Source organism: Grammomys surdaster, unplaced genomic scaffold, assembly GCF_004785775.1.
Source record: "Grammomys surdaster isolate TR1022 unplaced genomic scaffold, NIH_TR_1.0 124820, whole genome shotgun sequence".
NCBI classification, from domain to species: Eukaryota; Metazoa; Chordata; class Mammalia; order Rodentia; family Muridae; genus Grammomys; species Grammomys surdaster.
This window is the reverse complement of record NW_021619764.1, coordinates 127,747-150,803: the sequence shown is the minus strand read 5'-3', so window position 1 is coordinate 150,803 and position 23,057 is coordinate 127,747. Positions and strand designations below refer to the sequence as shown.

Sequence of the window (23,057 nt, the reverse complement as noted above, 5' to 3'; positions counted from 1 at the left end):
AATTCTGTTGAGATGAAGTAGGAGAGGTTGACTGTCAGTGGGCGGGGCAGGAAACAGTGGAAAGGTTCTAAACCTGGATGGAGGTGACGTTTATGTAACTCTAATGACTTCCTTCTAAAGTCATTAAAGTTTAAAGTTAAATTGCAAGAATTTCAGGCTGGGGATGGCACCTCACACCAGGAATCCAAGTACTCAGGAGGCAGAGGAGGTAGATTTATTTCTGTTGAGTTTAAGGCCATCCTGGTTTATGTAGTTGAGTTTCAGGCCAGCCAGGGTTACACAGGGAGACCATAGAGACCATGTCTTGAAAACCACACACTTGTGGAGAGAGAGAGAGAGAGAGAGAGAGAGAGAGAGAGAGAGAGCGCTTCTTTCCATATAAATTACAGTTCAGTGATTGTTCCAGGATTCTGTGTTGTGATGGAATCACACTGGGTTGAGGGATATGACCAGGGACATTCATGTCTAACACAGGAGCCCTTCAGACTTTAGAGTCAACCCTGTCCTACTAGAGTTGAAAAAACTGGGGCAGAGACGGAAAGTGACTTATTCAAGCCACAGAGGAGAGCACCAGGATGAACGTGCGGTGGGCCCATCAGACCTGCTACTCAGGTCCAGGCTGAACTCTCCCTCCAGCCCCCTGTTAGCACCAGGAACAGAGATCACACAATAGTTTGTCAGCACTAGTTGCCAGCATTACTTTATTCAGAATGCATTAATGCCAGAGCATGGTTCACAGGTCAGAGGCGGGTAACTGGACACTGAAGGAAGTGGGGAGTGCCACCAAGCCCTACGGTCACAAGAGAGACAGCAGTGACTGTGTCCAGCGGAGCCTGTCAGTGCTTCGAGAAATCACCACCTGCAGACAGAATTTTGAGATGGGCCAGTGAGAGGCAGCACGGTCAAGTGAGACAAGATGGGGCAGGGCAGGGCAGTGGAGGATGAGATTGAGCCGCCTGAAGGAGGTGCAGCCAGCTCTAGCCCCCACCTAGATGGTGTCATTATGCTTCCTCTGCATCTTCCCACACTTGGCAATATGGTGCGACTTCAGTTAGTACACATCAAATATGTAACTTAACCTGCCAGGTACATGCATGCCCTTCCCAGAGTCCTCCCTGCAAGCCCGCGTAGATATCAGCCCATTTAAGGGATGGCATTATGGGTACTGACCTCAGTGGAAGACTGAGATTTGAACCAAGTTTATGTGTAATTGGAAAGGAAATACACAGAATGTTGAGGAGGGGAAAGGAAAGAGTGGACTGGCAAAACCCAAGGAAGAATGGGACCGTGTGCTGTGCATGCTCCTTAAGGAGTACTCCGACCTAGCCTCTGCTGGTCCCGTGGAGCCCTGCCCACCAGCAGCCCTGCCCTTTCCTCTCAGGCCAGACCTACCCTGACAGGCACTGCACTGGCAGCTGTGGATCATTGGCAACACCACTGGCTCTGTGTGGCCATCGGGGCAAAGGAGGTTCAGGATCCGAACGGGGCTGTCTGGATCCAGTCTGTAGCTACAGCAGTCACACTGGCTCTGCAGGTAGGGTTCCTGGGCAAGAAAGACTGATTAGTGTAGAGAATCAAATGGAGTTTTCCTCCCTTCCCCTGGCCTTTCCCTTCCATCAGTCCTGGACTCTTAAGGTAGCTTGGCCTCCTAAACTCCCTTCCTCAAGAAGCCCATTTTTTTTTCACTCCAGCCCCAGCACATCTGAACACCCACTGAATGGATGCGTCAGCGGAAGGCTGTGGTTTCCACCCTAAGGGCGTCTAGATGGAAACGGGCTAGTCAGCATGAAACTGCTAACAAAACCTAACTGCACAGTTGGGATCCTAAGCACAGTGGGCTGCCCTTCCAGAGCAGACCCTCCTCCCCAACTCAATAGTGATTGAGTTTTACCTGTAATCTTTGTATAGCTAATAACTCTTTCAGACATTCTTACAGTATCAAGTTCAAATGGCAAAGATTATCATCTCTTAACTAACTGTTCCTTCTTTCTTTCTTTATACTGTCTTTAAAAAGTTCCAGACGTGTTTTGAGAACGTATCCCCAGGAGGGCAGGGGCACTCGGGCCAGCAGCACCACAGCACAGGACTGAGGGGCAGCATCTCTGGGAACCAGAGAAAACGCACCATTGTCTTCCAGCACTAGCTAACCCAGTTTGGTGGAAGCGGAATGGGAGGACTTAAGAACGCGTGTGGTGCTGGAGGTCAGGATCTGGTCTCCATTCAAAGGAATGCCAGTGGCCCAGGTTACAACTTTCCAGGTTGGAAGCTAAGGAAGTCAGGGGTAAAGGTAGGTCCAAGGGGAGCAAGCAGAGAGAACTTGATTCTGGGCTTGCTCAGGTGTAGACATTACAGGGAAAGCACAGGTACTCTCCTGCAGTGAGCATGATGGGTCTGTCCTTAGCCACTTTCCCTCCCCAAGCCTTTCTTTGTAGGCATCTCAGCTTATTGGCTAAGAGAGACCCAGTATGTCTGAGAGGCATACTCTGGGGATGTGTGTATACTACGACCTTGGAGAAGGGCTCTGACACTCCATAGCACCAGGTCTGTCAGCTCTATGAGAATGGATACATTCCTCATGTTCTCTGGGTTTTTCCCAGGTCCTTAGATAGTGTCAGCCCCCAGCTCACCTCAGTCATGACATTGGTGCTGGACCTGCAGTGTCCACTGCAGTAGCTCACTTCTACCTGATCCAGGTGGCAGGGACCCTTGGTGAGGTTTCTGAGTTCTGTGAGGTACCTGCAGGAGACTGGCTCCTCCTCTGGAGGTGAGGGAGTAGCACCAAGACAGAGGAAGAGGCTATGACTGAGGTGGTGGTGGTGGTGGGGAACTTTAAGGCAGAGCCTGGGATGAGGGAGCTACTATGATCCCCATGCGGGCAAGCCTGGGGAAGGTGGGAACATAGCAGGCTGGGCATGAGATTGTGAGGCAGAAAGATGCAGGCCAGGGAAAGGCATTATACAGGTTCCCCTACCCTCCGTACCCAGAGTGTCCTGCTGACAAATGGGACAACAGCTCCCTGGCTCCTGCACGATCACTTCACCCTACAGAGAGCCACCCACAAGTCACACATATCATCACCCCACACTGCCTGCTCAGAGACCCCAAGAACAGCCACTTATAGAAGGTACTAGGGGGCTGCCAAGAGGGCTCCAGGGCCATGGAGTACCTGAGCACAGCTGAGTTCTGGGCAGTGTCGAGTACACACGCTCCTCCCATGGAGGCAACGACATCTCTCACAGGCCTCCTGCCACTCAGACCCAGGCTGCAGGAGGGGAAACGCTCTAGTTGGTCACTCTCAGATTTTCTTTTTTAAAAGATTTTCTTTTCTTATTTTTAAACTAACTAACTCTCTCTCTCTCTCTCTCTCTCTCTCTCTCTCTCTCTCTCTCTCTCTCTCTCCTCTCTCCCTCTGTGTGTGTGTGTGTGTATGTGTGTGTGTGAGAGAGAGGGAGAGAGAGAGAGAGAGAGAGAGAGGGAGAGAGAGAGAGGTGTGTGTGTGTGTGTGTGTGTGTACATGTGCACGTGGAGACCAAAAGAGGGCTCAGATCCCCTGGAGCTGAAGTTATAAATGGTTGTATGCCGCCAGATGTGGGTGCTGGGAACTAAACTCAGTTCCTCTGCAAGAGCAATAATACATGCTGTCTCTCCCAGCCCACTCCCACTCGTCCTGGGATTTCCATGGTAACATCTCAGTTCTAAATCCAACCTGGGAGTTTCAGCCAGAGCAATGGCCCAGGTCTGGAGCCTAGCTAGGAGCCAGGGGGGATTTCAACCTAGGGCCAGCTGGGTCCTGAGAAGGCAGAACCTGCCTGCTACCGCAGGGCTGGAAATAGGGAGTCAGAAGAGGTCTGTAGATGGGGAGTCCCTGGACAAGAAAAGCGGCTGTCGTCTCACCAAATGGGGACTCCCGTGGTGCCAACATTCACAGTGCTCTTCGGGAACACAGAGACCTGTCTGGCTGCGGAAGTGTCCCAGCTGACACACGCAGCCTGGAACCTGTGCCTCAGTGCAGTTGCTCCAAGCCTGTGTCATGTTCATTTCTGGGCATGTCTTCTCGCAAGGCCCCAGTTCCCCATGCTGCCATATTTCCCCAGGAGGGCACTCTGCAGGAAGACCATCCATTTGCTGTCTCTGTCAGCTCTGGATCCAACCTAGATCACCCGCCCCAACTACACATGCCTTGGGTACTTGACCTGACTTCTTCCTATGCGGCCTCCTGGTTCCAGCTGCCGTCGGTCAGCTATGCCTCATCAAACACTGGGCCCATACAGCCCTCACTCTATAACCAACTCTGCCCACCTCACCTCTGCGATTCCAGTACCCTGTCACAACTTAAGGGTGCTGCCTGCTGGCCAGAAACACAGAGACAGCCTCCTGTCTTTACTTGTTCTGGTGGCTGGCCCACCTTCATTCAGCAGCTAGGCTTGGTGCTTCGGAACTTGCAAAACCCGAGTCTGAATCTACAGATCCCAGCGTGGCAAAGGTGGACATCGCCGGAAGTTGAATGCTGAGGGTCTGGGGTTTCCCAAGCCAGACTCCTCCTCTCCACTCACCCGCTATGGACCTCAGTAGGAAGCACCATTTAATTCCTGACTTCACTCATACAGCCTAGCTCAGTATTGGCAAATACCACCATCAGTAGAAAAGACACACAGGGTGCTCTGGGATTGCGGAGTTGGGAGTACTGGGCCTCAGGGCCGGGAAGTGGTCTGACCATTTCCTGAAGCAAGTAGCTTAGTCTAGGTTGTAGATAGGGCTCTCTTTCCCTGAGCAGAGTCTTGGCTTTGGGGGGGGAGGGGAGTCGGGGGGAAGGACAGCCACGTCTCACCCTGACAGTCCATATGGGAGCAGATGAAGGCTCCACCTTGACAAGTGCTAAGAAAACAGAAGCAACTGCTCAGAGGCCCCCATCCCACCTCCTCACCCCATTCTCAACAACCTGGCCCTCCACCCAGCCTCCTGGACCTCACCAGTGTGTGCAGTTCCAGGTGAGCACAGTTCCTGAGGGCAGCTCCCTGACCTGCTCTTCCAAAGGTAGGGTGAGGCCCCAGGGTAGGGAAAGCTGGGTGCAGGGACAGGCCGCAGGAGGAGTGCACGTGCCATTGTGTAGCAGCTGAGGCAGATAGGTTCAGGTACAGGTTGGATCTGGCTCCATGGGTCCCCAACTGCATCTCCCTCTATCCCCTCCCCCACAGAAACCAGAACCCAGAGGCCACACTCACCTGTCCCCCAGGGCAGCCACAGCCAAGCTGGCAGGGTTCCCGCACACAGATGGTGCCAGGCCACAAGTGGGAGCAGAAGCTCGGGCACAGAGTGGCACAGGTACTGAGCACCTGCCCAGGTGGGCACTCTAAGAAACACACATATGCAGTGAGAAGGGTACTTGCAGGTTACAGAGGGTCTCTTCTACCCACTGCATGGGGCCAGCAAAGATGGAGGACTGTGTAAATGAATTATCCTTAATATAAATATAAAGGAGGAATTAATAAGGCGGCTGTATTTCTGTACCTTATTCTATTCCCCAATAACCACACAAAAGACATAGGATATATTTAAAACTTCACCTTAATAGCTGAGCAGTTAAATGATCTACCTTGACCTCCTACGCTAATCTGGCTCCCTCCCAGCCCCATCCCATGATACTTACATAATATGTAATAATATCGGACCCCTTCTTCATGGTTCTAATTCTCCCATCCTCCTGCTCCTCCTCCTCCCATCTCCCTCGCTCTTTCCTCTGTTGGCAGACGTCCCACCCTATTCACTATTCTGCCCAGCCATTGGGTAATCAGCATTATGGTAAGAACTGTTTACACAATCTAGAGACAGGAGATTCTTGGTATAAGCATTGCAATGCTGTGTCTGGATTGAAACAAGATAGGAGGGCCGAGGAATCAGCATGTGAATAAACTAAGGGTAAACTTTACACAGTGTACAAAGCATTGTGTCTACAGGGCTGTACAACCCAGGCCCAGGGCACTCACCAGGGCAGGCTTGCAGGTTACACTCTTGCCACTGCTGCAGATCCAGAGCATGGCATGGAACGCCCTCAGGATGCTCCTCACAGCTCCTGTGACGCACCACAGTGCCCCCACCACAGACAGCTGAGCACTTGCTCCAGGCTGACCAAGGTCCCAGGACTGGACACTCAAGGTCTGGACACATCAGGGTCCCATTGATGCATGTGCTATAGAAGATATGCACACCCAAAGGCTCAGGTCCCAAGTTGTGACAAACAGCTTTCATTCCCCAACATTGCCCATGGCCTTGACCTGCCCCATGTCGCCCACCCAAAGTCTTTATAGTTTGGCACATAGCAGCATACCAATTATGGCAGTCCAGCTGGACCACCTGTGTGGGGGCCAGCTCCCATGAGGCATTAGCACTGGGCAGGCCACAGCGGCAAGAGGAGATGGGCACGCAGTGTCCATCCTGCACCAGCTGACCAGGGGGACATCGGCAGCCTGCGAGAGGCAAGCAAGATTCAATGCTTTAAAAAGGCATGAAAGTGTGGAAGGGCGATTTACTGTTAAGGAGGAGAGTTGGGGAATGAAGAAAGGGAATGGGGAGAAAAGGGGGACAGTACAGTGTGTGCATTATGAAGATGTGACTCATTATTTTGTATAAAGTTAATGCATGCTAATAAAAAGGTTATAAAATCCTACGTTTGGACAAGGTTTACATAATGGGTCCCTTCAGCAACTAGACGGGATTCAAAGCTGGTCTCACCATCTGGCCGTGTGTGGGAGATGTCTCTGTGCTCCTCTATACAGCCCATTGTTTTGATATAGTATCTTGCTACGTAACCTAGGCTGCCCTTAAACTCAAAATGTATCCCAGGCTAGCCTCAAACTCAGCAATCCTCATGCCTCAGGCTCTCAAATGACACATATTTACAGATGTGTGTTGCCACAGCTGGCAACCCAGCAGGTTTAGATGGAGCCATTAGGGACTTAGAATGGTTGCTGGAAGTGACTCAAGGACTTACTTTCTTGCCCTGTCATGATCAGTAGGCTGACCTTTTCCCTACTCTACTCCTGCTCCTGTAGTGAAGAGTCTGGGCAACCCAGATATCCCAGGCTAGATACCCCAGGCTAGATACCCCAGGCTAGATACCCCAGGACAGATACCTGGGCTGCAGGGTCCCTGTAGACACTGGACTCCATCCCAGAGGTCAGCACAGCTGCGAGGACACTGGTTGGCACAGTCAAGGGTAAACACAGTGTCCCTGGTCTCACAGCTCTCTCCTGGGGTCCAGAAGTAAAAGTGTGAACTGGGGACACTAATACCCACCCCGCCCCCAGCAGACCTTCTCTTTCACTATAAACCACCAGGGCAGAGGCACCAACGTCCAGAGGCCATTTCCAATGTTCCAGTGTCCATACCCTTGAGATGCTGGGATACTGGTTACCTGGGCAAGATCCCATATTGCAGCTCTCTGTTTGAGCCCAGGGTCCACGGCATTCTCTCCAAGAAGTGTCTCTTGCATCTCTCCAGCGCAACTTGAATCCTCCACTGCAGGGCACTTGGCAGGGGCTCCAAGGTCCCCAAGGTCCCCATTGGCATGTGTCTGAAAAGGAAAATTAAAACGGAAATCAGTGGCTGAGGCCCCACCTGCCTCAGGCATTCACCCCTGACCTTGTGTCCTCCCCCTGGAAAAAACGCCTCAGTCCTTTCTGTTTTTTCCCAATTGCTACTGTTACTCCATCAAGTCTCTAATCCAGCCAGCTCTGGAGGCCAAGCAAGCAGGAGGCTTAGCAGGTTACCTCACTCCTAACAACGAAATGAATCTGTGACTAGTTCCATCTGGACAATCCCCTGCTGCTAGCATGCCAGACCCATCCTGCCTGCTGTCCTGCAGTCCTCCCTTACCATTGCAGACTCCAGGGTCAGGGCAGAGGCGTTGCTGGCTGAGAGGCACAGTGCAAAGGGCAGGATCTCCTGCCCAGGGCCTCCCGGTCTCAGGGTCCAAGCAGAGGCGGTGCCGGTACTGCTCTGAAGCCAGCAGAGTGACTGAGGATGAAGGGAGACCTGATGCGTTCAGAGGCCAGTGCTCCTCCAGGGCTGTCCTGGAGGCAGGGGCTAGGGCACTCTGGGGTAGGCAAGGCCCACAAGGTGACCACTCTGACCATCCAGTCAGAGGCAGAAGACCTATAAGGGCAAAGGGCTTGTGTTGATCTCAGGAAATTTTCAACCCAGAAAGCCCTGTGGGCAGACAGGAAGAGTTCAGGATCATGATCAATAGGAAAGACTAAGAAAGGTGTCAGGGCAGGACAGGGTACTATTTGTCTAGGACTGTCCTGGCTTTAATAATGCAAGCTCCATGTCCCAAAGTCCCCCAGCCCTGGGCGAACAGGGACAGGTCTCCTAAGGCCAGGATTACCATTACAGCCTTGGCTGGAACACTGCAGCTCTCCGCTCCGGCATACACTGTAGGAGGGACACATCAGGGTGAGCCTATGGCTCATCAACTTGAGAGCTCGGGGCTCTGATGCAAGATGAAAGAGCTTTAAAGTTGGGCATCTTGGGGCCACTTGCTCTCAAGTTGGCTTCTGATGGGTTGGGGTGCCCTTGCCCCCACACTTCTGCCCCTCTTTCCCCAGATACTCACCATTCCTTGCAGCCCAGCTGCAGGAGGTCCCCAGGGGCCAGGGTCACCCTAGCTCCCTCTCCTGAGGTATGCCAGCAGTTACACTGTTCTGGGAGAATACAGCCTCCAGCCTGCTCCAGCAGGCCCTGTGCAGAAGGAAAAATCAGTACAACTTGGGACTGCAAAGGGACCACTGTCATCTACGTGCCCTGCACCATGCTGGCTTCTTGCAGTGCACATATGTAGTGTGGTGACAAGGTGTGGAGAGGTTCCCAGCATGGAAGCAATGTGCTCCATGGCACATCGGATGGGCACCCTAGAGAGGGAAGCAGAGGCGGGGGCTGGGCAGAGCACCCCCTTCTTGAGTGTCTCACCATCTTCTGGAACTTACCTTGGGGCAGTAGCAGCCAGGCTGGCAAGGTGGCAGGTCCTGACAGAGCCGATGGCTCAGATGTGTGGCACAGAGCCCAGCACAGGGGGAGCCACAGGACTGGAACTCAAAGGGAGGTGGGCAGCTGTCCTCTGAGGGAGAGGGAGGAACGCCGGTGGTGAGACAGCTCATGGACACCATCTCCCACAAAACAGAGCACATGCTACATGGTCCCAGTGACACCTTTGAGAGGTCACTTGGTGATAGACAATACAAAACTGTCCTTCTGCCTGCCATGACTATTGTCCGCAATCTTTCTACTGGCTCCCACTTAGGACATGTGCCCCAGGAAGGATGAGGATGGTTGGGGAAGATCCAGGGAGCTGCAAGGAGGAGGGACTATAGGAGTCAGGATTGTGGTGGCTACTCCAGGGACTGGCAGGTGGGACATGAAGAGACAAGATGAGCAACAGTTTCAACAGAAGCCAGATACAAGGCGGACAAAACACAGCTGTCAGTGGGAAATCACAGTGAGGAAGGTAGCTAGTGGGTGGGACAGAAGAAATGTGACTGTGTTCTCAGGGCAAGGGTAAGTGCAAACCCTGGGCATTTGTACCGACCCCCTTCCCACTCAGCTCCTTGACCTCTCATTCCTCGGCCTTACCTGAGCAGTTGCCAATGGTGCAAGGTCGGAAGTGGCCATCCAGACGGGTGCAAGGGGTGCCCTCTCCAGCCCGGACGGGTACTGGCACCTGATGCCGGTAGCGCTGCTGCACCAGGACCTTACAGGAGCAGCGAGTCCAGCTGCTCCAGTCACTCCACATGCAGTCCTCTAGAGATGGGCAGGGAAGTAGGCTGGGGGTGGGGGGTCTCACATCACGCCCCTCCCCTCCTCAGCTGGAATAGGGAAAGAGGAACGAATGGGTTCTGAAAGGCCCTACAGGGTGGATTCTCTCAAAGTTGGCAAAGAGAGCACATAGCAAAGGGCTCTGAAGGGAATAAAGTAAGTTGTGGAGTAGGTACACAGACATTTCAGAGAGATAACCTCGCAAGGGCAAACATTTATTCCCTGAATTTTCCAGGGAAGAAAAGCAGAGGAACAACTCACCCTGGCAGGGCCCTAGGTAGCAGGCCTGGGTGTCCAGGCCTGAGAATGTGTCATTACACTCAGAGTCCTCTTTGGTCAGTAGACAGGGGCAGGATCCAGAGCGGGAGGCTAGACCTGTGCCACAGCTGCGGGAACAGGGTCCCCATGGTCCCCAGGAGCAGATCTCCAGCAGCTGCAGGCACAGCTGCTGCCCACAGGGCTGGGTCTGGGTGTCTGGGCCCTGGCAAGAGAGGTGCCCACGCTGAGGGGCCGACATCATGCAGGATCGAGTGCGGATCTGGCTTCCCCCTCCACACGAGACAGAGCAGGAGGACCAGGAGGACCACAATGTCCAGCCTCTGGGCACTGTAAGAGGGCAAGGTGAGGTTAGAGTAGTGAGGTGGGGGTAGCAAAGACTCCTTGTAGCACACAGGGTGGCATCGTGTGTGTGTGGGGGGACAACAGAAGACATAGAAGAGATGGGTTACAAGACATAAGGCCAGTAAGAGGGTGCTGAGGGGGTAGGGGACAAGATCAAACCCAAACCTGCACAGTCAGTGTCTTTGCAGATCACTCCCTCTGGGGTACAGGAGCTACAAAAGAGCCTGGCTTCAGGGTCTTGCTGTCCAGCAGGACAGTGGGTCACCCTTTCCTGGACCGTGCTTACCACTGCTGGCATTCTCCATGCAGCCAGTTGTCCCCCAGAACATGGAGGTGGGCTTCATGTAGGCACAGGGGTGGGCAGGGGGCCTCAGGACAAGGCTGGCTCTGTGACTGCTCCTTCTGACACTCCAGGGCCCACGAGCCTGATGTGGAAGACCTGGGCAGGGCCAGGGGCATAGGCGGTGGGAAGGGGGTGGAAGACAATGCATGCCCTCCATAATCCTTCTGGCTTCAAGGGGGGAAAGTCCAGGGTGAGCATGAGGGTGGCTAAGAAAAGGCCTAGGTGACCAGCTCAAGCTGGGCCAGGCCACAGGATGGAGCAAAGTCACTGATGAAACCAGGAAGTACCCAGGAATTCTGTCAGAGAGGACATGCAAGGAAGGAGACCCTTGTCACCCAGGCCCATACCTAAAGCGACTCTGTTGCCCTTGAGGTCCACATGAGTGACTACAGGAACTCCAGGCAGACCAGTGGCTCCAGGCACAGTGGGCAGGAGGTGGGCAGGGATGGGCAGTGCAGGAGAGTTGCCCAGCCTGACAGGAACAGTTGTTGCAGGCATCCTGATGCTGGCTCCCTGGTGCCCAGCTGCGACCCTGGGCATCTGTGCATTCACAGTGCCCAACTGGCACACAGATTCCATCCTGCTCCAGAAACCCTGTGGAGAGGCAGCAGATTGATGTTGGTACCTAGACCACCGCTGCCTTCCCACTGAGCGACCCGAGGTGTCAGAAGGATCTCTAGCATGCACCTTCAGAGCAGCGACAGCCCAACTGGCAGGCCTGGTCCTCCTGACACATGGCTCCCTCCTGCAGGTCTGAGCAGCTGTAGGGGCAGTGGTTGGCACAGCTTACCATCTCCATGCCCGCTGGGCAGCCTTCCTCTGTAGGGGATAAGCCCAGAGTCAACAGTACATGGGTGCCCCAAGACCCCTGTGGTGGTTTGAATAGGAATAGTCCCAACAGATTCATGGGTTTCAATGCTTGCCCCATGGAGAGTGGCAGTTTTAGGAGGTGTGGCCTTGGTGGAGTGGGTGTGGCCTTGTTGGAGGAAATGAGTCACTGTGGGGGTGGGCTTTGAGGTCTCCTATGCTCAAGCTCCGCCCAGTGTTGAATCCAGCCCCCTTCTGCTGCCTGTGGATCAAGATGTAGAAGAACCCTCAGCTTCTTCTCCAGCACCATGTCTGCCTGTAGCTTCCATGTTTCCCACCATGATGAGAATGGACTAAACCTCTAAACTTGTAAGCCTGCCCCAATTAAATGTTTTCCTGTATAAGAGTTGCTATGGTCATGGTGTCTCTTCACAGCAAGATAACCCCTCTCTCTTTCCTATCAGTGACTCCTAGAGGCTCCAGGGTCCATTACCCCTGTTCCCCCATATCTGTATGAACTGAAAAATTAGGGGCTTGGCAGAGCGCTGGAGTTTTGTTGTTCTAAGTGCAAAGAGAGCTCCTCTGGCTTCCAGTAAGTTCTCAGAACCTAGCTGGTCATCCAATTCCTGTTCATGAAGCTAGACGATATTTGTACATCTCAGAAGCTAACATTCTCATCTAATGGTTCATGGCCCTGGTCTGAGGTGGGAGGCAGGGTACAGCATGAATGGAGATCTCCTGACAAATGGGCCTTGAAGTAACCAAGCCCCTTTAAGGCTGGGAGCATTGAAAAGAAGGGCTGAAAATAAGACAGGGTCAGGGAAGTTGGAGGGAGAGGGAGAAGGGCTCAGTTATAGTCTCTGGTTCAATTTATACCTGAAAGTAGCACATATAACCTTGACATCACACTGCAAGCTCTCAGAAACTTTTCCTGGGCTAACTGGTTCTCCAGCAGTTAAGAGGGCAGACAAGGTTAGGAGGATGCTGTCCTAGGCATGAGCCAGGTAGGTGGTAGAGCTTTGCATCCCAGCCTCAGCCACAAAAGACCGGGATACACATAGGATATCCCAGCCCAGTGTCCAGATCCAGCCATCCCTTCCCTGAATATCTCTGGTTTCCTTGGTAGCCCACAAAGTAACAGCCTGCTTCCGTCTCCATCCCATGAGTATAGTGGAAATGAAGTTAGAGGTGGGGCCAGAGAGAGCTTTGCCAAATTAAGCTCAGTAGGCAGGAAGTAGCTGTCACCACTGTAGTACCACAGGGCATGGGATTGCAGGACCGGACATGGTGCCTCTCCCCAACACAGGATGCTCCCCCATTCTTGGGTGGCGGGCTTGAGCAGCTTCTGCTCCTCAAGGATCGACCTCCCCCACAGCTGCGATCACACCAGGACCAGGGACTCCAGTGGGACCAGCCCCCAGGCACTGGTGAAAAGAGAATGGTTCAGTCAGGGCTTGGCTCAGACATAGGGCCCCAGGTGAGCCAGGAGATGACTGTGCCGTGATCATGAAGGCTAATTGCAAGGCTTCTCAGGGGAGGGGCAGGGGCAGGGGCAGGGGCAGGGGCAGGGGCAGGGGCAGGGGCAGGGGCAGGGGCAGGGGCAGGGGCAGGGGCAGGGGCAGGGGAAGGGGCAGGGAGGAGCTTGAAGCAGGCTACTCTTTGTCCTTAATTCCCCTCACCTGGACAAGCGTGAAGATTGCAGAAGCGACGTTCCTGGTACGCGGTCAGGATGTCAGGGCACCAATGTCCACCAGGACCAGGAGGGTGATATGCTCGTAGCCGACGCTGCTGGCCCACCCCACAGCTGCGGGAGCAAGGCTCCCATGGGGCCCAGGATGTCCAGAAACAGTTCTCTGACCCACAGCCAGGACCAGTGCACAGGGGCAGCGCTGCATGATAAGAAAGATCTAGAGCTAGCAGAACCTGTCCCAGGCCCTCCTACCTGCGCCAGCTCAGCTTCAGGTTTCCTCACCTGGGCCAGCCGTGATCTCATCCATACCCCGGGCTCCTGCTCTCTATCTGATACTGACGGGTGTGTGGTTTTGGCAACTGGGTCCATTTGCCTTGTTCTCATAGGGGACAGAAATCCCTGGCTCAAGGGGCTGCTGAGGGACGGGAAACAACCCCACACACAGTACACACACACAAACACACACATATATACAAACACACACACACAAACACACACACATATACACACACATATACACACACAAACACACACATATACATACACACAAACACACACACACAAACACACACATATACATACACACAAACACACACATACACAAACACACATACAAACACACACACAAACACACACACACAAACACACAAACACACACACATACAAACACACACACACAAACACACATACATACACACCACACACACACACACACACACACACACACGGACCAAGGAGCCTGCTAGACTTGGCAGTGCTCAGAGCAGCTGGTAGCTAGTAAAGTAAGCAAGAGGCCTAGAGTCAGACACTGATCTGAGATTAGATTAGATCCTTAGATTGTTCCAGGGGAACTGGGTGTTGAGCTCTAGGTGTGGGTTTGGATCAGTTGTTTGAAGGCTGTGATTAGAGTCATACCTGTACATGAGGGTAGGTTACAGGAACGCTCCTGTGAGGAGTCCCCTGTTGTACAGTTAGCCAAACAGAGGCGTGTGCGGCTGCGCCATGCCGGGTGAGCAGGGTCTGTGCAACTGTGGGAACAGGGAGACCATGGAGACCATGGACCCCAGCCACCTGTGGGAAGGAGGGGCAGAGGAAAGAGTAAGTATACTTTCCAAGTAGTCAGCCAAGGCTCTCCAACCCTTCCAGGAAGTAGGATGGCCAGGGAGGAGGCCCAAAGATAGGCCATACTGGAGAGATTGCAGGAAGATTCAGAATACCTGCAAGGCCTGTCACCGGCTCCACTGTGGATGCTGCAGTCCCTGTGTAAAAGGAAACCTTGCTCAGAAGTGTTTCACGGCCTTCGATGTACCCTACCCGCAGCACACATACACTGCAGAGCATCTGGTAAGAGCTCCAGAAGTGTTGGTTGGAGACCCAAACAAAAGTCTAGTGGTATTGGCTAAAAGGAAGGAAAATCCAGAGATACCAGAAGAAATAAACAGATACAGGAGAGGCTAAAGACAGGCTGAGCCGTCCCTGGCCAGGCAGGTGTTTGCCTAGCTCCTTCCTATGTCCCTTACCAGGACATTCTGGGCTGAAGCAGTATTCCAGGTCCTGAAGGGGCCCTCGGCAGCTCAGTCCACCAGGCACAAGTGTGGGCTGCACACATTGGCGGGTTCGGGTGCGGGTGCCCAGCCCCCCACAGGAGCGGGAACAAAGGCTCCACGTGCCCCAGGGACCAAAGTTGCCATGGACTCTGGAGCACTCCTCCATAGAACAAGACAGCTTCCCATGTACGCAGGAGCTGGGGAAAGCACAGGCACGAGGGGAAGGACAAAGTGGCTCTAATCCCCACTTTATCCCCTCCCCTTACATTCTAGTCCAGTCAGCACCTTGCCAGTTCCCTTACCAGTTTCCACAGACTGTGTGAAGCATCTGGCCTGGGTGAAGCTCATCTCCAGGTCCAAGGGGCTTGCCCTCATCTCCCAGAAGGGTTGGATAAGATCTGAGGGCAGTGCTAGCCAACCCCAGCTCCTGCAGCAGCAAGACTGTCAACACACAGGGACACTCCTGGAGGGGGGAGTGAACAGAAGGAGACAGTGACATCTCCCAGGAGGCTTTCTACTGCGTATCTGTATACAGCTTCTGATGAGACTTGGGTAAAGAGAAGGAATGGTAGCAGAAGGGAGGACCTTGGCCTCAGGAGACATTTCCCAGTACACACAGGACTGAGGGCCTCTAGGCTGTGAGCCAGCTAAGAGTCAGCCATCTTTCTCTACAGAACAGCTAGAGCGACACTGGCAGAGCTCCAAGGATCCAAGACTCGGTGAGGCAGAAAGGATCCCGCCAGTAATCAGTGGACTCTGGGTGTCTCAGTGTGAAACCAGCACTGATGTTCAACATCCCCCTGACCTTGGAGCTTCTCTTTCTCCATCAGGGTCAGTGTCATAATCTCTCAGTCAGGGAAATGGAGCCAGAAAACACCTCAGGTTCTGGCTGGCAGAGGCCACGAGGATTAGATGTAAAATCCCAGAACATCTATCTATTGGACCCAACAGAGCGGAGAGAGCACCTGCCTGCCATCTGTCCCCACAGCTGGAGACAGGGATCTGGGGCCAGGTAGGGCGAAGGTGTGGCGGTATTTCCCCACAGTGATGTGTCAGGGAATAGAGGATAATGAAGACCCACAGCCCCCGACACAGAGGATAGGCCTGCTGGTCCATGTGCCATGCGCAGTTATGGGAGCCCAGTAGAAAAGGCCTCTCAGGTTTGAGTGCTACTTAAGGTCCCATGACAAAGGGGACTGTCTAAGAGGCCACAGGTACCTTGGGAGTAGGGAGCTGTCAGATGCCAGGGACAGTGGGCACAGCCTTGGGCTCCTGGCCAGCTGAGTTCTCACCTGGACACAGGCCGAGTGATGCTGAAAAGTGCCCTCTGGACAGTGACACCCCTCCTCACAGCTCTCAGAGAAGCAGGCCACCTGTCCAGTGACATGAGCGCAAGAGAAGGGGCAGCCCTCGCTGGGCTGGCATTCCCGGTATAGTCGGCCAGCTGGGCAGCCTGTCTCTGGGACAACACTGGAGTCAGTGCCCTGTCTGATTCTGCCCTCACTACCTACCCCTGTGCTCACCATCTCTATAGCCTGAGAGTCACACTGTCCACCCTCTTGGCTGTGTCCCTTCCCCAAAGGCTCCCCCACAATCTAGCTGTCTCCTCCTTTACTTGCTCATAACTAACAAGGGAAGAGAATGAAGGAGGACAGGAAGAGGATACTACAGGCACTCAGAGTCAGGCTCAAAGGACCTGAGAGGACTCAAGGCTCAAGGCTCATTGGGTAGAGGATGGCTGGGCTCACCCTTGCAGACATGGATGTGGCAAATTTGGCTCTGCTGGGCCAGTCCAGGGCAGGGGGGTTGGGCACACTGCCTGGACCGTAGCTGCTCCCCTCCCCCACAGGAAACACTGCATTTCTCCCAGGGTCCCCAGGAGCTCCATATCCCAGGACCAGGGCAGCTGGGCACCTCATGGCACTGCAGGACACCTGCCACACAGGTGCTGGTGACAAGGAAAAGGGCTTCAGCAAGAGGGCCTGGTCCACACCCCTGAAGGCACCACTGTCCAGCTCCATAGCTTAGTCCCAGCCCACTTACCAGTTGTCACAGGGTCCAGTCACCACCTCTCCAGGTTCTAGACTCTCCCAGGAGCTGAGTGTGGACCCTACTGACCGGCTCCAGTTCTCGGGGATCCCTGAAGGCACAGGAGCAAGGGTGTAGCTAGACAGCACAACAGCCTCGCCTCGCTCCTCATCCAACACTCCTGGATTCTAGAACCCCTTCCAACATTACCCATGCCCTGAAGAAAGGAGATGCAAACTCTCTAACCTGGACTAGCCCAGGGTGTGGGAAATGCAGGGCTTCCAGTTCCCAGCTTATAGCCTGGGCCTGGGCCTCCATGGGTAGAGATGCAGAACCAGGCAGTGATACTGAGCTCAACAGGCTGCTGGCGGAAGCGGGTGGCAGAGATGAGGGGAAGGGAGGTACTACTCACCCATGGCTCTAGGCTGGAAGTGACAGTGGCAGTCAGCTGGGAACACACAGAGCCCATCCTGGGAGAGCTGGCCTGGGGGACACCCACAGCCAGCCTGGCAGCCTGCCGAGCCTGGCTGGCATGTACTGCCAAGGGACAGATCCTGGCAGGAATGAGGACATGGCTGTCCACATGGGAAGAGATCCTGGCCCCCTCCACAGTCTGGGAAGAAAGTGAAAGCATTACTGTTAAGGAGCTATCCCGAGAGGTAAGAGCCTCCTGTTACGCAGACATTGGCCCCGCCCTGACACCTCACCCAGAGCATTGAGGCTGCCCTATGTACAGTGGTACTCAGAGTCAGAGGCAGCGTGTCTCTAGACCTACAAAGGACTCTCCCTTACCCACCCCCAAAGCCTTCACCTGTACACAGGGTGGAGCTGTTCCAACAAGGGCGACTCTGCTGATGGCCTCCAAGACAAGGCATGCCTCCATCAGAGGGGGGAGGATGGCTGCACACCCGGTTCCGATAGGACTGCCCCAGGCATTCATCACAGGGAGACCATGGCCCCCAAGGGCTCCAGGCTCCATCCACTGCACCAAGGAGACAGAATTGTCTGTCTTGGAAGACTCAGGAGGCCATCAGGGTCAGAACATATATTGGGGTTTCTGGGACAGGGTCACAGGCCTCATGGGAACATCACACCTGGGCATGCGGTGGGGTTAGGGCAGGCCTCCATTTGATGCTGCACTCCTGTTTCCCCTGCCTCCTCAGGGCACGGGGTACCCCCATGCTGGGGAGCAGGGCAGACACAGGCCCTGGAGCGGGTCCTTGTTTGGCCCCTGCAGGGCTGGGAGCATGCTGTCCACTCTGACCATGAGCACCAGTCTCCAGACACTGCGAATGGTAGGGTAGGCATTGGATATAGGTGATATGATCCTGAGGTTGCCCCCTTACACTCCTGCTCCCCGCCCCACGCTGCAAGCGAGCACGTACCTCGGCAGGGGAGGTCTGTGCAGTTAAGTCTCCCCTCCACACAGGTGCTAGGCCAGGATGGAGCCAGAGGAAAAGATGACAGTTTAGAATGGCCTAGGCCACCACACACTCATCTGGCTTCTGCTTCCTTCCTCTCCATCTTTGCACCTTCATGGTGTAGTCTATCCCCTTCTTCCTATTCTCTCATGCTTCAGAAGCCTACCTGTCTCGTCAGCTGGCCTTTTGGGATAGCATGACAGGTGTGCAGTATTTGGTAATGACTGTAGGTGACTTACAGGTAAGTGAAGGCAGGCAGCAAGAATAAACACCCTATCTGTTGCTTCTTCTCTCCCCCTCAAGAACAAATTCTCAGCCCTCAGCAGACATATGGAGCTGGCTGCCTCAGTTTCCCCTCCTATTAGATTCCTGTCATGGGGCCTACTCTACATCTTCTCCAGGGGAGGGGGTATCTAGTATACTACTGTCTGAGCAGGACTTAGATGCCCAGACACCAGGCAAGCCAGCCTTGCCAGCATGCTGCCTTGTGTCCCAGGAATACTGCACGGCCTCTCACCAGTGGTTACAGCCATCAGGCCTCATCAGCTGTGTGCCTGGACGATGACGCTTCCCGGTCAGTAGGTCCAGGCAGCTGCAGTGACTGGGCTGCACGCAGATGGTCCCATCGGCACTCAGTACCTTGCCCAGGGGACAGTAGCAGCCTGGCTGGCAGTGCCACACACAGTGCTGGAGAGGTGGGCAGAGAACAAGCAGAGGGTTTAATCAGCAGGAAACAGCCTGCGGTGGAGAGTTAGAAAGAATCCCAGACCAAGTTGGAAGGATGGTGGGTGGATGTGATGGTTAATCTTGATTGCTAACTTGATTTAGAATCACCATGGAAACAAAACCACACTCTAAATGTGAGTGGTAGCATTCCATGTGAGGGGGTCCCGGACAGAGTCAGAGAAGAGCATCATCCTCTACTTCCCAACTGTGGATGTGATATGACCACTGCCCTCAGTGCCTCTACACCTTCTGCAAAATGATGGGCTTCCCCCTACTAACAGCACACCTGCAGAAGCCCTTCCATTCTGAACTTACTTTGGTCCGTATCTTGTCCCTGCAATGAGTGAGAAACACTGTGAAAATGAAGGGTGCCCAGAGAGGGAGGAAAGCACAACCTTACAACTCCTTTCTCTTGTAAGAACTGAGGAAGGGCAGGAAGGGAACCAGCGTGCTACTGAGTTCCCTGTCACTGAGAAGAGGAAGGTGGGGACCAGTCCTACAGATTCACCCCTCAGCTCCCAAGGAATGTATCTGAAAGCTGGGTACCTGCAAATGTGAAACCTCAATCCCCAGGGGTTGCAGACTCAGTGTGGGGCCTGCACCGATTGCCTGGGAACTAAGGCATGCCCAGACCTCCCTAGCACTCGGGGAGCAGGTGCCCTGGAAAGCTGGATAGCAAGGGAGGCTGTGGGAAAGAGCTGGGAACAGGCCTTGTTCAGGATGACCTGCAGCGACCATCCAATTCTAGGTGAATTCTCTTGCACCCCTTCTTCCTCCTCATCACCTCTCTGACACCATCCCTGGCCTCCAGTATATATATATATATGGCTCAGGCCTCAAAGCACCGTCTTCAACTTCTAAGCTCTTATAATGTCCAATCTTTAATCCATGTCTGTCTTCCTTCCCCCAGAATGTGGGATCACAGATTCAGAGACCTTGTCTGTATTTGCCTCCAACTGTGTCTACAGTGTCCGCGTAGGTGTACACACACACACACACACACACACACTCATTTTGTACACCAAAATGTTTATGGCACTTACGATGATATAGTGAGATGATTTCCCCCCTCCCACATGTTTATGCTGTGTTTGCAATGGCATTTTAATTTAGAAACATTGGCTGTACTGAAGCCAAGGGCTGCTGGAGAAGGCTGGCTCTCTCATCAGTAAGACGGAGCAAGCCTACACTGTTGTAAACTAAAATCCAGGGCCTCAACCAGGATGCCTGTTCCCCATTTTTCTCTGCAAGAGACCATGAGCCCAAGGCCTCTTGTTCCCCAAAGGATGTTTCTCTGGACAGCCAAAGGTCATGTGGGAATACCAAGGGGGACCAGACTCACCACAAGGTCATCACAGGAGCGAGGACAAGGAGGGCCACAGGGGCTGTACTCTGCCCCTTCAATGGCACTGCAGTTGGTCACTGGGAAGACAGAATGGGCTGAGAGTAGGTTGGAGACCTTGGCCTGCCTCCCAAGACTGCTTCCTAGCTTCTCACTCTTTGTTCTTGAGACCACCCCATCCTCTGCAGGTACCTGGGCATGGCTGAGCCTGGCAGGCCTCCCCCTGGGCCTGAGGTCCCTCACAGAAATCCCCCAGGCCCTGAGGTGGTGGCTGGTCACAGGCTCGGGTCCGGCTCCGCAGGCCTCCTCCACAGCTCCGACTACAGCCAGACCAGGGGCTCCAAGGACTCCAGCCCCCTGCTTCTGAGGGAGCAGCAGAGGAAGGGATATGAAAAGGTTTGAGGTTGCTGGAGGCTTCCAGTACAAGGATGAGGTATCCCAGAGATAGCCCCACCCAGGGCTTCAGGGCAATCATCAGCTTAAAGGGACACTTACGATTGCATCCTGGGAGGAGACATGGCTCTTCCTCAGCCTCAGGGCCTGGGCAAAGGGTTGTAGGGGCAGCCACTGTGGTCAGCAGAACCAAGCTGAAGGCTTCCCTATTTGGGGGGCTGTCACAGAAGCGGCGCCGGTGGCGTCGGGCAGGGCTGCAGGAGGCTGAACACACGCTCCATGGAGTCCAGGATGACCACGCAGGCTGGCCTTGGGGTGTATGGGAGACAGAGAAGAGAATGATGCAATGTGGAGAGGTACTATGACACCTTCTGCCTCAGCTCTTCTGAGGCTTGTCTCCTACCCCAACCGAGACCCATGGCTGCTAGGGATGGGAAGCAAGGACACATGAGTAGTGAGAAGCCTTTCTCACCTTCCTCACAAGGCCAGGAGCTACAGTTGGTGATGAGCCCAGAGATGCAGGAGCTAGAAGGAAAAGCAGAGGCTTTGGTGCACCCCAGGTACACTGGGTGCCCACAGAGACTATGTTCAAACTCTGGCCGCTGAAACTTGCAAATGTGACATTTATTTGGAGGTAAGATCCTTCCAGAGATAACCAAGTTAGTAAAGTTGTTGGAGGGGGTGTGGCCAATCCAGTGTGACCTGTGTTCCTGTAAGAAAAGGGTATCCGGATGCTGACCTACACAGGGGGAAGATGATGGAAAGAGAGAGAAGACAGCTCTCTGCAAGCCAGAAAATGCCAGATGGGTGCCAAAACGGTGAGTTAGAACAAATGCTCCCTCAGCCCTCAAAAGGCACCAGGTCTGCCAATACCTTGATCTAGGACATGTGTGGCCATCAATGGCTGTTTTTCAAGGCCCCTACCTCCAGAACATGTGCATGTTTGTGTACATGTGTATGTGTTTGTGCGTATGTATGTATGCGCATGTGCTTGGTGTGCATGTGTGTATACATGCATTTATGTGCATGTATATTGGTATGGTATATTTTGTTACAACAATCCTAGAAATTAACACAAGTAGAGAAAACAAAGACAGGTGACTTTTCTTTCATTACTGGAGATTTAATTAGCGGTCTGACACATGCCAGGCAAGCCCTCTGCCACTGAGTATGTTTCCAGCCCCTGAGAGAAGACAGACAAGGATGGGTGGCTGGAGAGTTGCGGGCAGGTTCAGATGGCAGGGCTGGTTGGTTGTGGCTAGGGGAAGAATGGGCATCTATTTGGCCAACTGGAGCCAATATCCCCTGCTACTGAGGAGAGGCAGATGGGTATACTTGAGTTCTCGGGAACCACAGGGCTACTGCAGACCTGGGCGTGGGAGGGTCTTACCAGTTCTCACATGGAAGAATCACAGCACTGCCTGGGGAATAAAGGCGCCCCCTGTGGGCACAGGGGCAGTCCTGGGCAGGCACACATACGTTGTTCTGGAATAGAAAGCCCTTTGTCACCCTGGCTCCAGCCTGCTCCAGTCAAAGCCAGAACTCCGTTTCCTAGTCCCTCTCAAGAGCCACCCAGACGCCTTCCACAGAACTCTACACAGGTCCCTCTATCAGCTGAGGATCACATGGGCACATGAGCCTCTCCTTCAGGAAGAAAATGACCCCCCACCATTGCAAGGCATGAGACTGAACTGTTAAATGAAATCAACTGTGTGAGATATATATTTTTCATATGAACTATGACTTAAACGACAGCAGAACTCCCTCTAACAACCCGGGCAACCATTTTCTTTAAGGAGTGCATCTGTGTCTGTAGCCAGCACCAGTAGGCAACCCTGAGTATGCCTTACTTATTATCCACTCACCTGAGTGCCCAGTCTAAAACTGAGCGTTCGGTGGGTGCTCAGCGCATAGTTGGTGGTGGGTAGGAGGACACACATTTGAAGGTGTGAAATGTATAAAACACTTCTCTGATCCACCACCACTTTCATAAACAAGAGACCAGCTATCTAGGGTATCTTTAACTCAGCAGGCTCTTTGTCTCCAGTCCCAAACCTTTGGCACCATTGCCCAGGCCCCTGGCTATTTATTCCCTGCTAAACCAGGGTCCCAAGCCATGAGGAAGTCCCAGTTGTGGTCAGGCAGTGGGATACTTACTAGCAGGAGCATTCCCGAGAGGCAGTAGCAGCCAGGGTGGCAGGTCTGATTAGCCTCTCTAGGGGTGCTGAGATGAGCACAGGAGGCTGGACCCTGGGCACAGTCCAGCCATTCCTGGTCCTCGGGACACACACCTGGCACTGGTCCTGTAGACACATGTGACAAAAGGAAAAGC

General features: G+C 53.7%; 1 protein-coding gene across 1 annotated transcript in view; it reads right to left on the bottom strand.

Annotated features, from left to right (window-relative positions):
- Nucleotides 1-673: 673 nt before the first annotated feature.
- The window catches only part of Sspo (SCO-spondin), a 53,342-nt gene continuing 30,958 nt past the window's right edge, over nucleotides 674-23,057 (bottom strand). The window contains exons 61-103 of the mRNA XM_028784722.1: nucleotides 22,883-23,028; nucleotides 22,116-22,210; nucleotides 21,198-21,250; nucleotides 20,828-21,034; nucleotides 20,525-20,695; nucleotides 20,333-20,412; nucleotides 18,782-18,951; nucleotides 18,229-18,275; nucleotides 17,938-18,129; nucleotides 17,655-17,825; nucleotides 17,256-17,456; nucleotides 16,859-16,955; nucleotides 16,564-16,763; nucleotides 16,108-16,268; nucleotides 15,118-15,278; nucleotides 14,789-15,012; nucleotides 14,486-14,527; nucleotides 14,184-14,339; nucleotides 13,258-13,467; nucleotides 12,835-13,002; nucleotides 11,459-11,590; nucleotides 11,119-11,365; nucleotides 10,715-10,867; nucleotides 10,594-10,640; nucleotides 10,069-10,413; nucleotides 9,625-9,792; nucleotides 8,982-9,112; nucleotides 8,612-8,736; nucleotides 8,384-8,430; nucleotides 7,873-8,151; nucleotides 7,412-7,570; nucleotides 7,131-7,247; nucleotides 6,326-6,464; nucleotides 5,985-6,187; nucleotides 5,223-5,350; nucleotides 4,971-5,113; nucleotides 4,829-4,875; nucleotides 3,895-4,103; nucleotides 3,167-3,262; nucleotides 2,972-3,041; nucleotides 2,628-2,758; nucleotides 1,393-1,543; nucleotides 674-859 (exon numbers count right to left, since the gene is read on the bottom strand). Coding sequence (XP_028640555.1) covers nucleotides 837-859; nucleotides 1,393-1,543; nucleotides 2,628-2,758; nucleotides 2,972-3,041; nucleotides 3,167-3,262; nucleotides 3,895-4,103; nucleotides 4,829-4,875; nucleotides 4,971-5,113; nucleotides 5,223-5,350; nucleotides 5,985-6,187; nucleotides 6,326-6,464; nucleotides 7,131-7,247; nucleotides 7,412-7,570; nucleotides 7,873-8,151; nucleotides 8,384-8,430; nucleotides 8,612-8,736; nucleotides 8,982-9,112; nucleotides 9,625-9,792; nucleotides 10,069-10,413; nucleotides 10,594-10,640; nucleotides 10,715-10,867; nucleotides 11,119-11,365; nucleotides 11,459-11,590; nucleotides 12,835-13,002; nucleotides 13,258-13,467; nucleotides 14,184-14,339; nucleotides 14,486-14,527; nucleotides 14,789-15,012; nucleotides 15,118-15,278; nucleotides 16,108-16,268; nucleotides 16,564-16,763; nucleotides 16,859-16,955; nucleotides 17,256-17,456; nucleotides 17,655-17,825; nucleotides 17,938-18,129; nucleotides 18,229-18,275; nucleotides 18,782-18,951; nucleotides 20,333-20,412; nucleotides 20,525-20,695; nucleotides 20,828-21,034; nucleotides 21,198-21,250; nucleotides 22,116-22,210; nucleotides 22,883-23,028 — 6,242 coding nt within the window. The 3' untranslated portion in view covers nucleotides 674-836. The remainder of the gene's footprint in view (nucleotides 860-1,392; nucleotides 1,544-2,627; nucleotides 2,759-2,971; nucleotides 3,042-3,166; nucleotides 3,263-3,894; nucleotides 4,104-4,828; nucleotides 4,876-4,970; nucleotides 5,114-5,222; nucleotides 5,351-5,984; nucleotides 6,188-6,325; nucleotides 6,465-7,130; nucleotides 7,248-7,411; nucleotides 7,571-7,872; nucleotides 8,152-8,383; nucleotides 8,431-8,611; nucleotides 8,737-8,981; nucleotides 9,113-9,624; nucleotides 9,793-10,068; nucleotides 10,414-10,593; nucleotides 10,641-10,714; nucleotides 10,868-11,118; nucleotides 11,366-11,458; nucleotides 11,591-12,834; nucleotides 13,003-13,257; nucleotides 13,468-14,183; nucleotides 14,340-14,485; nucleotides 14,528-14,788; nucleotides 15,013-15,117; nucleotides 15,279-16,107; nucleotides 16,269-16,563; nucleotides 16,764-16,858; nucleotides 16,956-17,255; nucleotides 17,457-17,654; nucleotides 17,826-17,937; nucleotides 18,130-18,228; nucleotides 18,276-18,781; nucleotides 18,952-20,332; nucleotides 20,413-20,524; nucleotides 20,696-20,827; nucleotides 21,035-21,197; nucleotides 21,251-22,115; nucleotides 22,211-22,882; nucleotides 23,029-23,057) is intronic.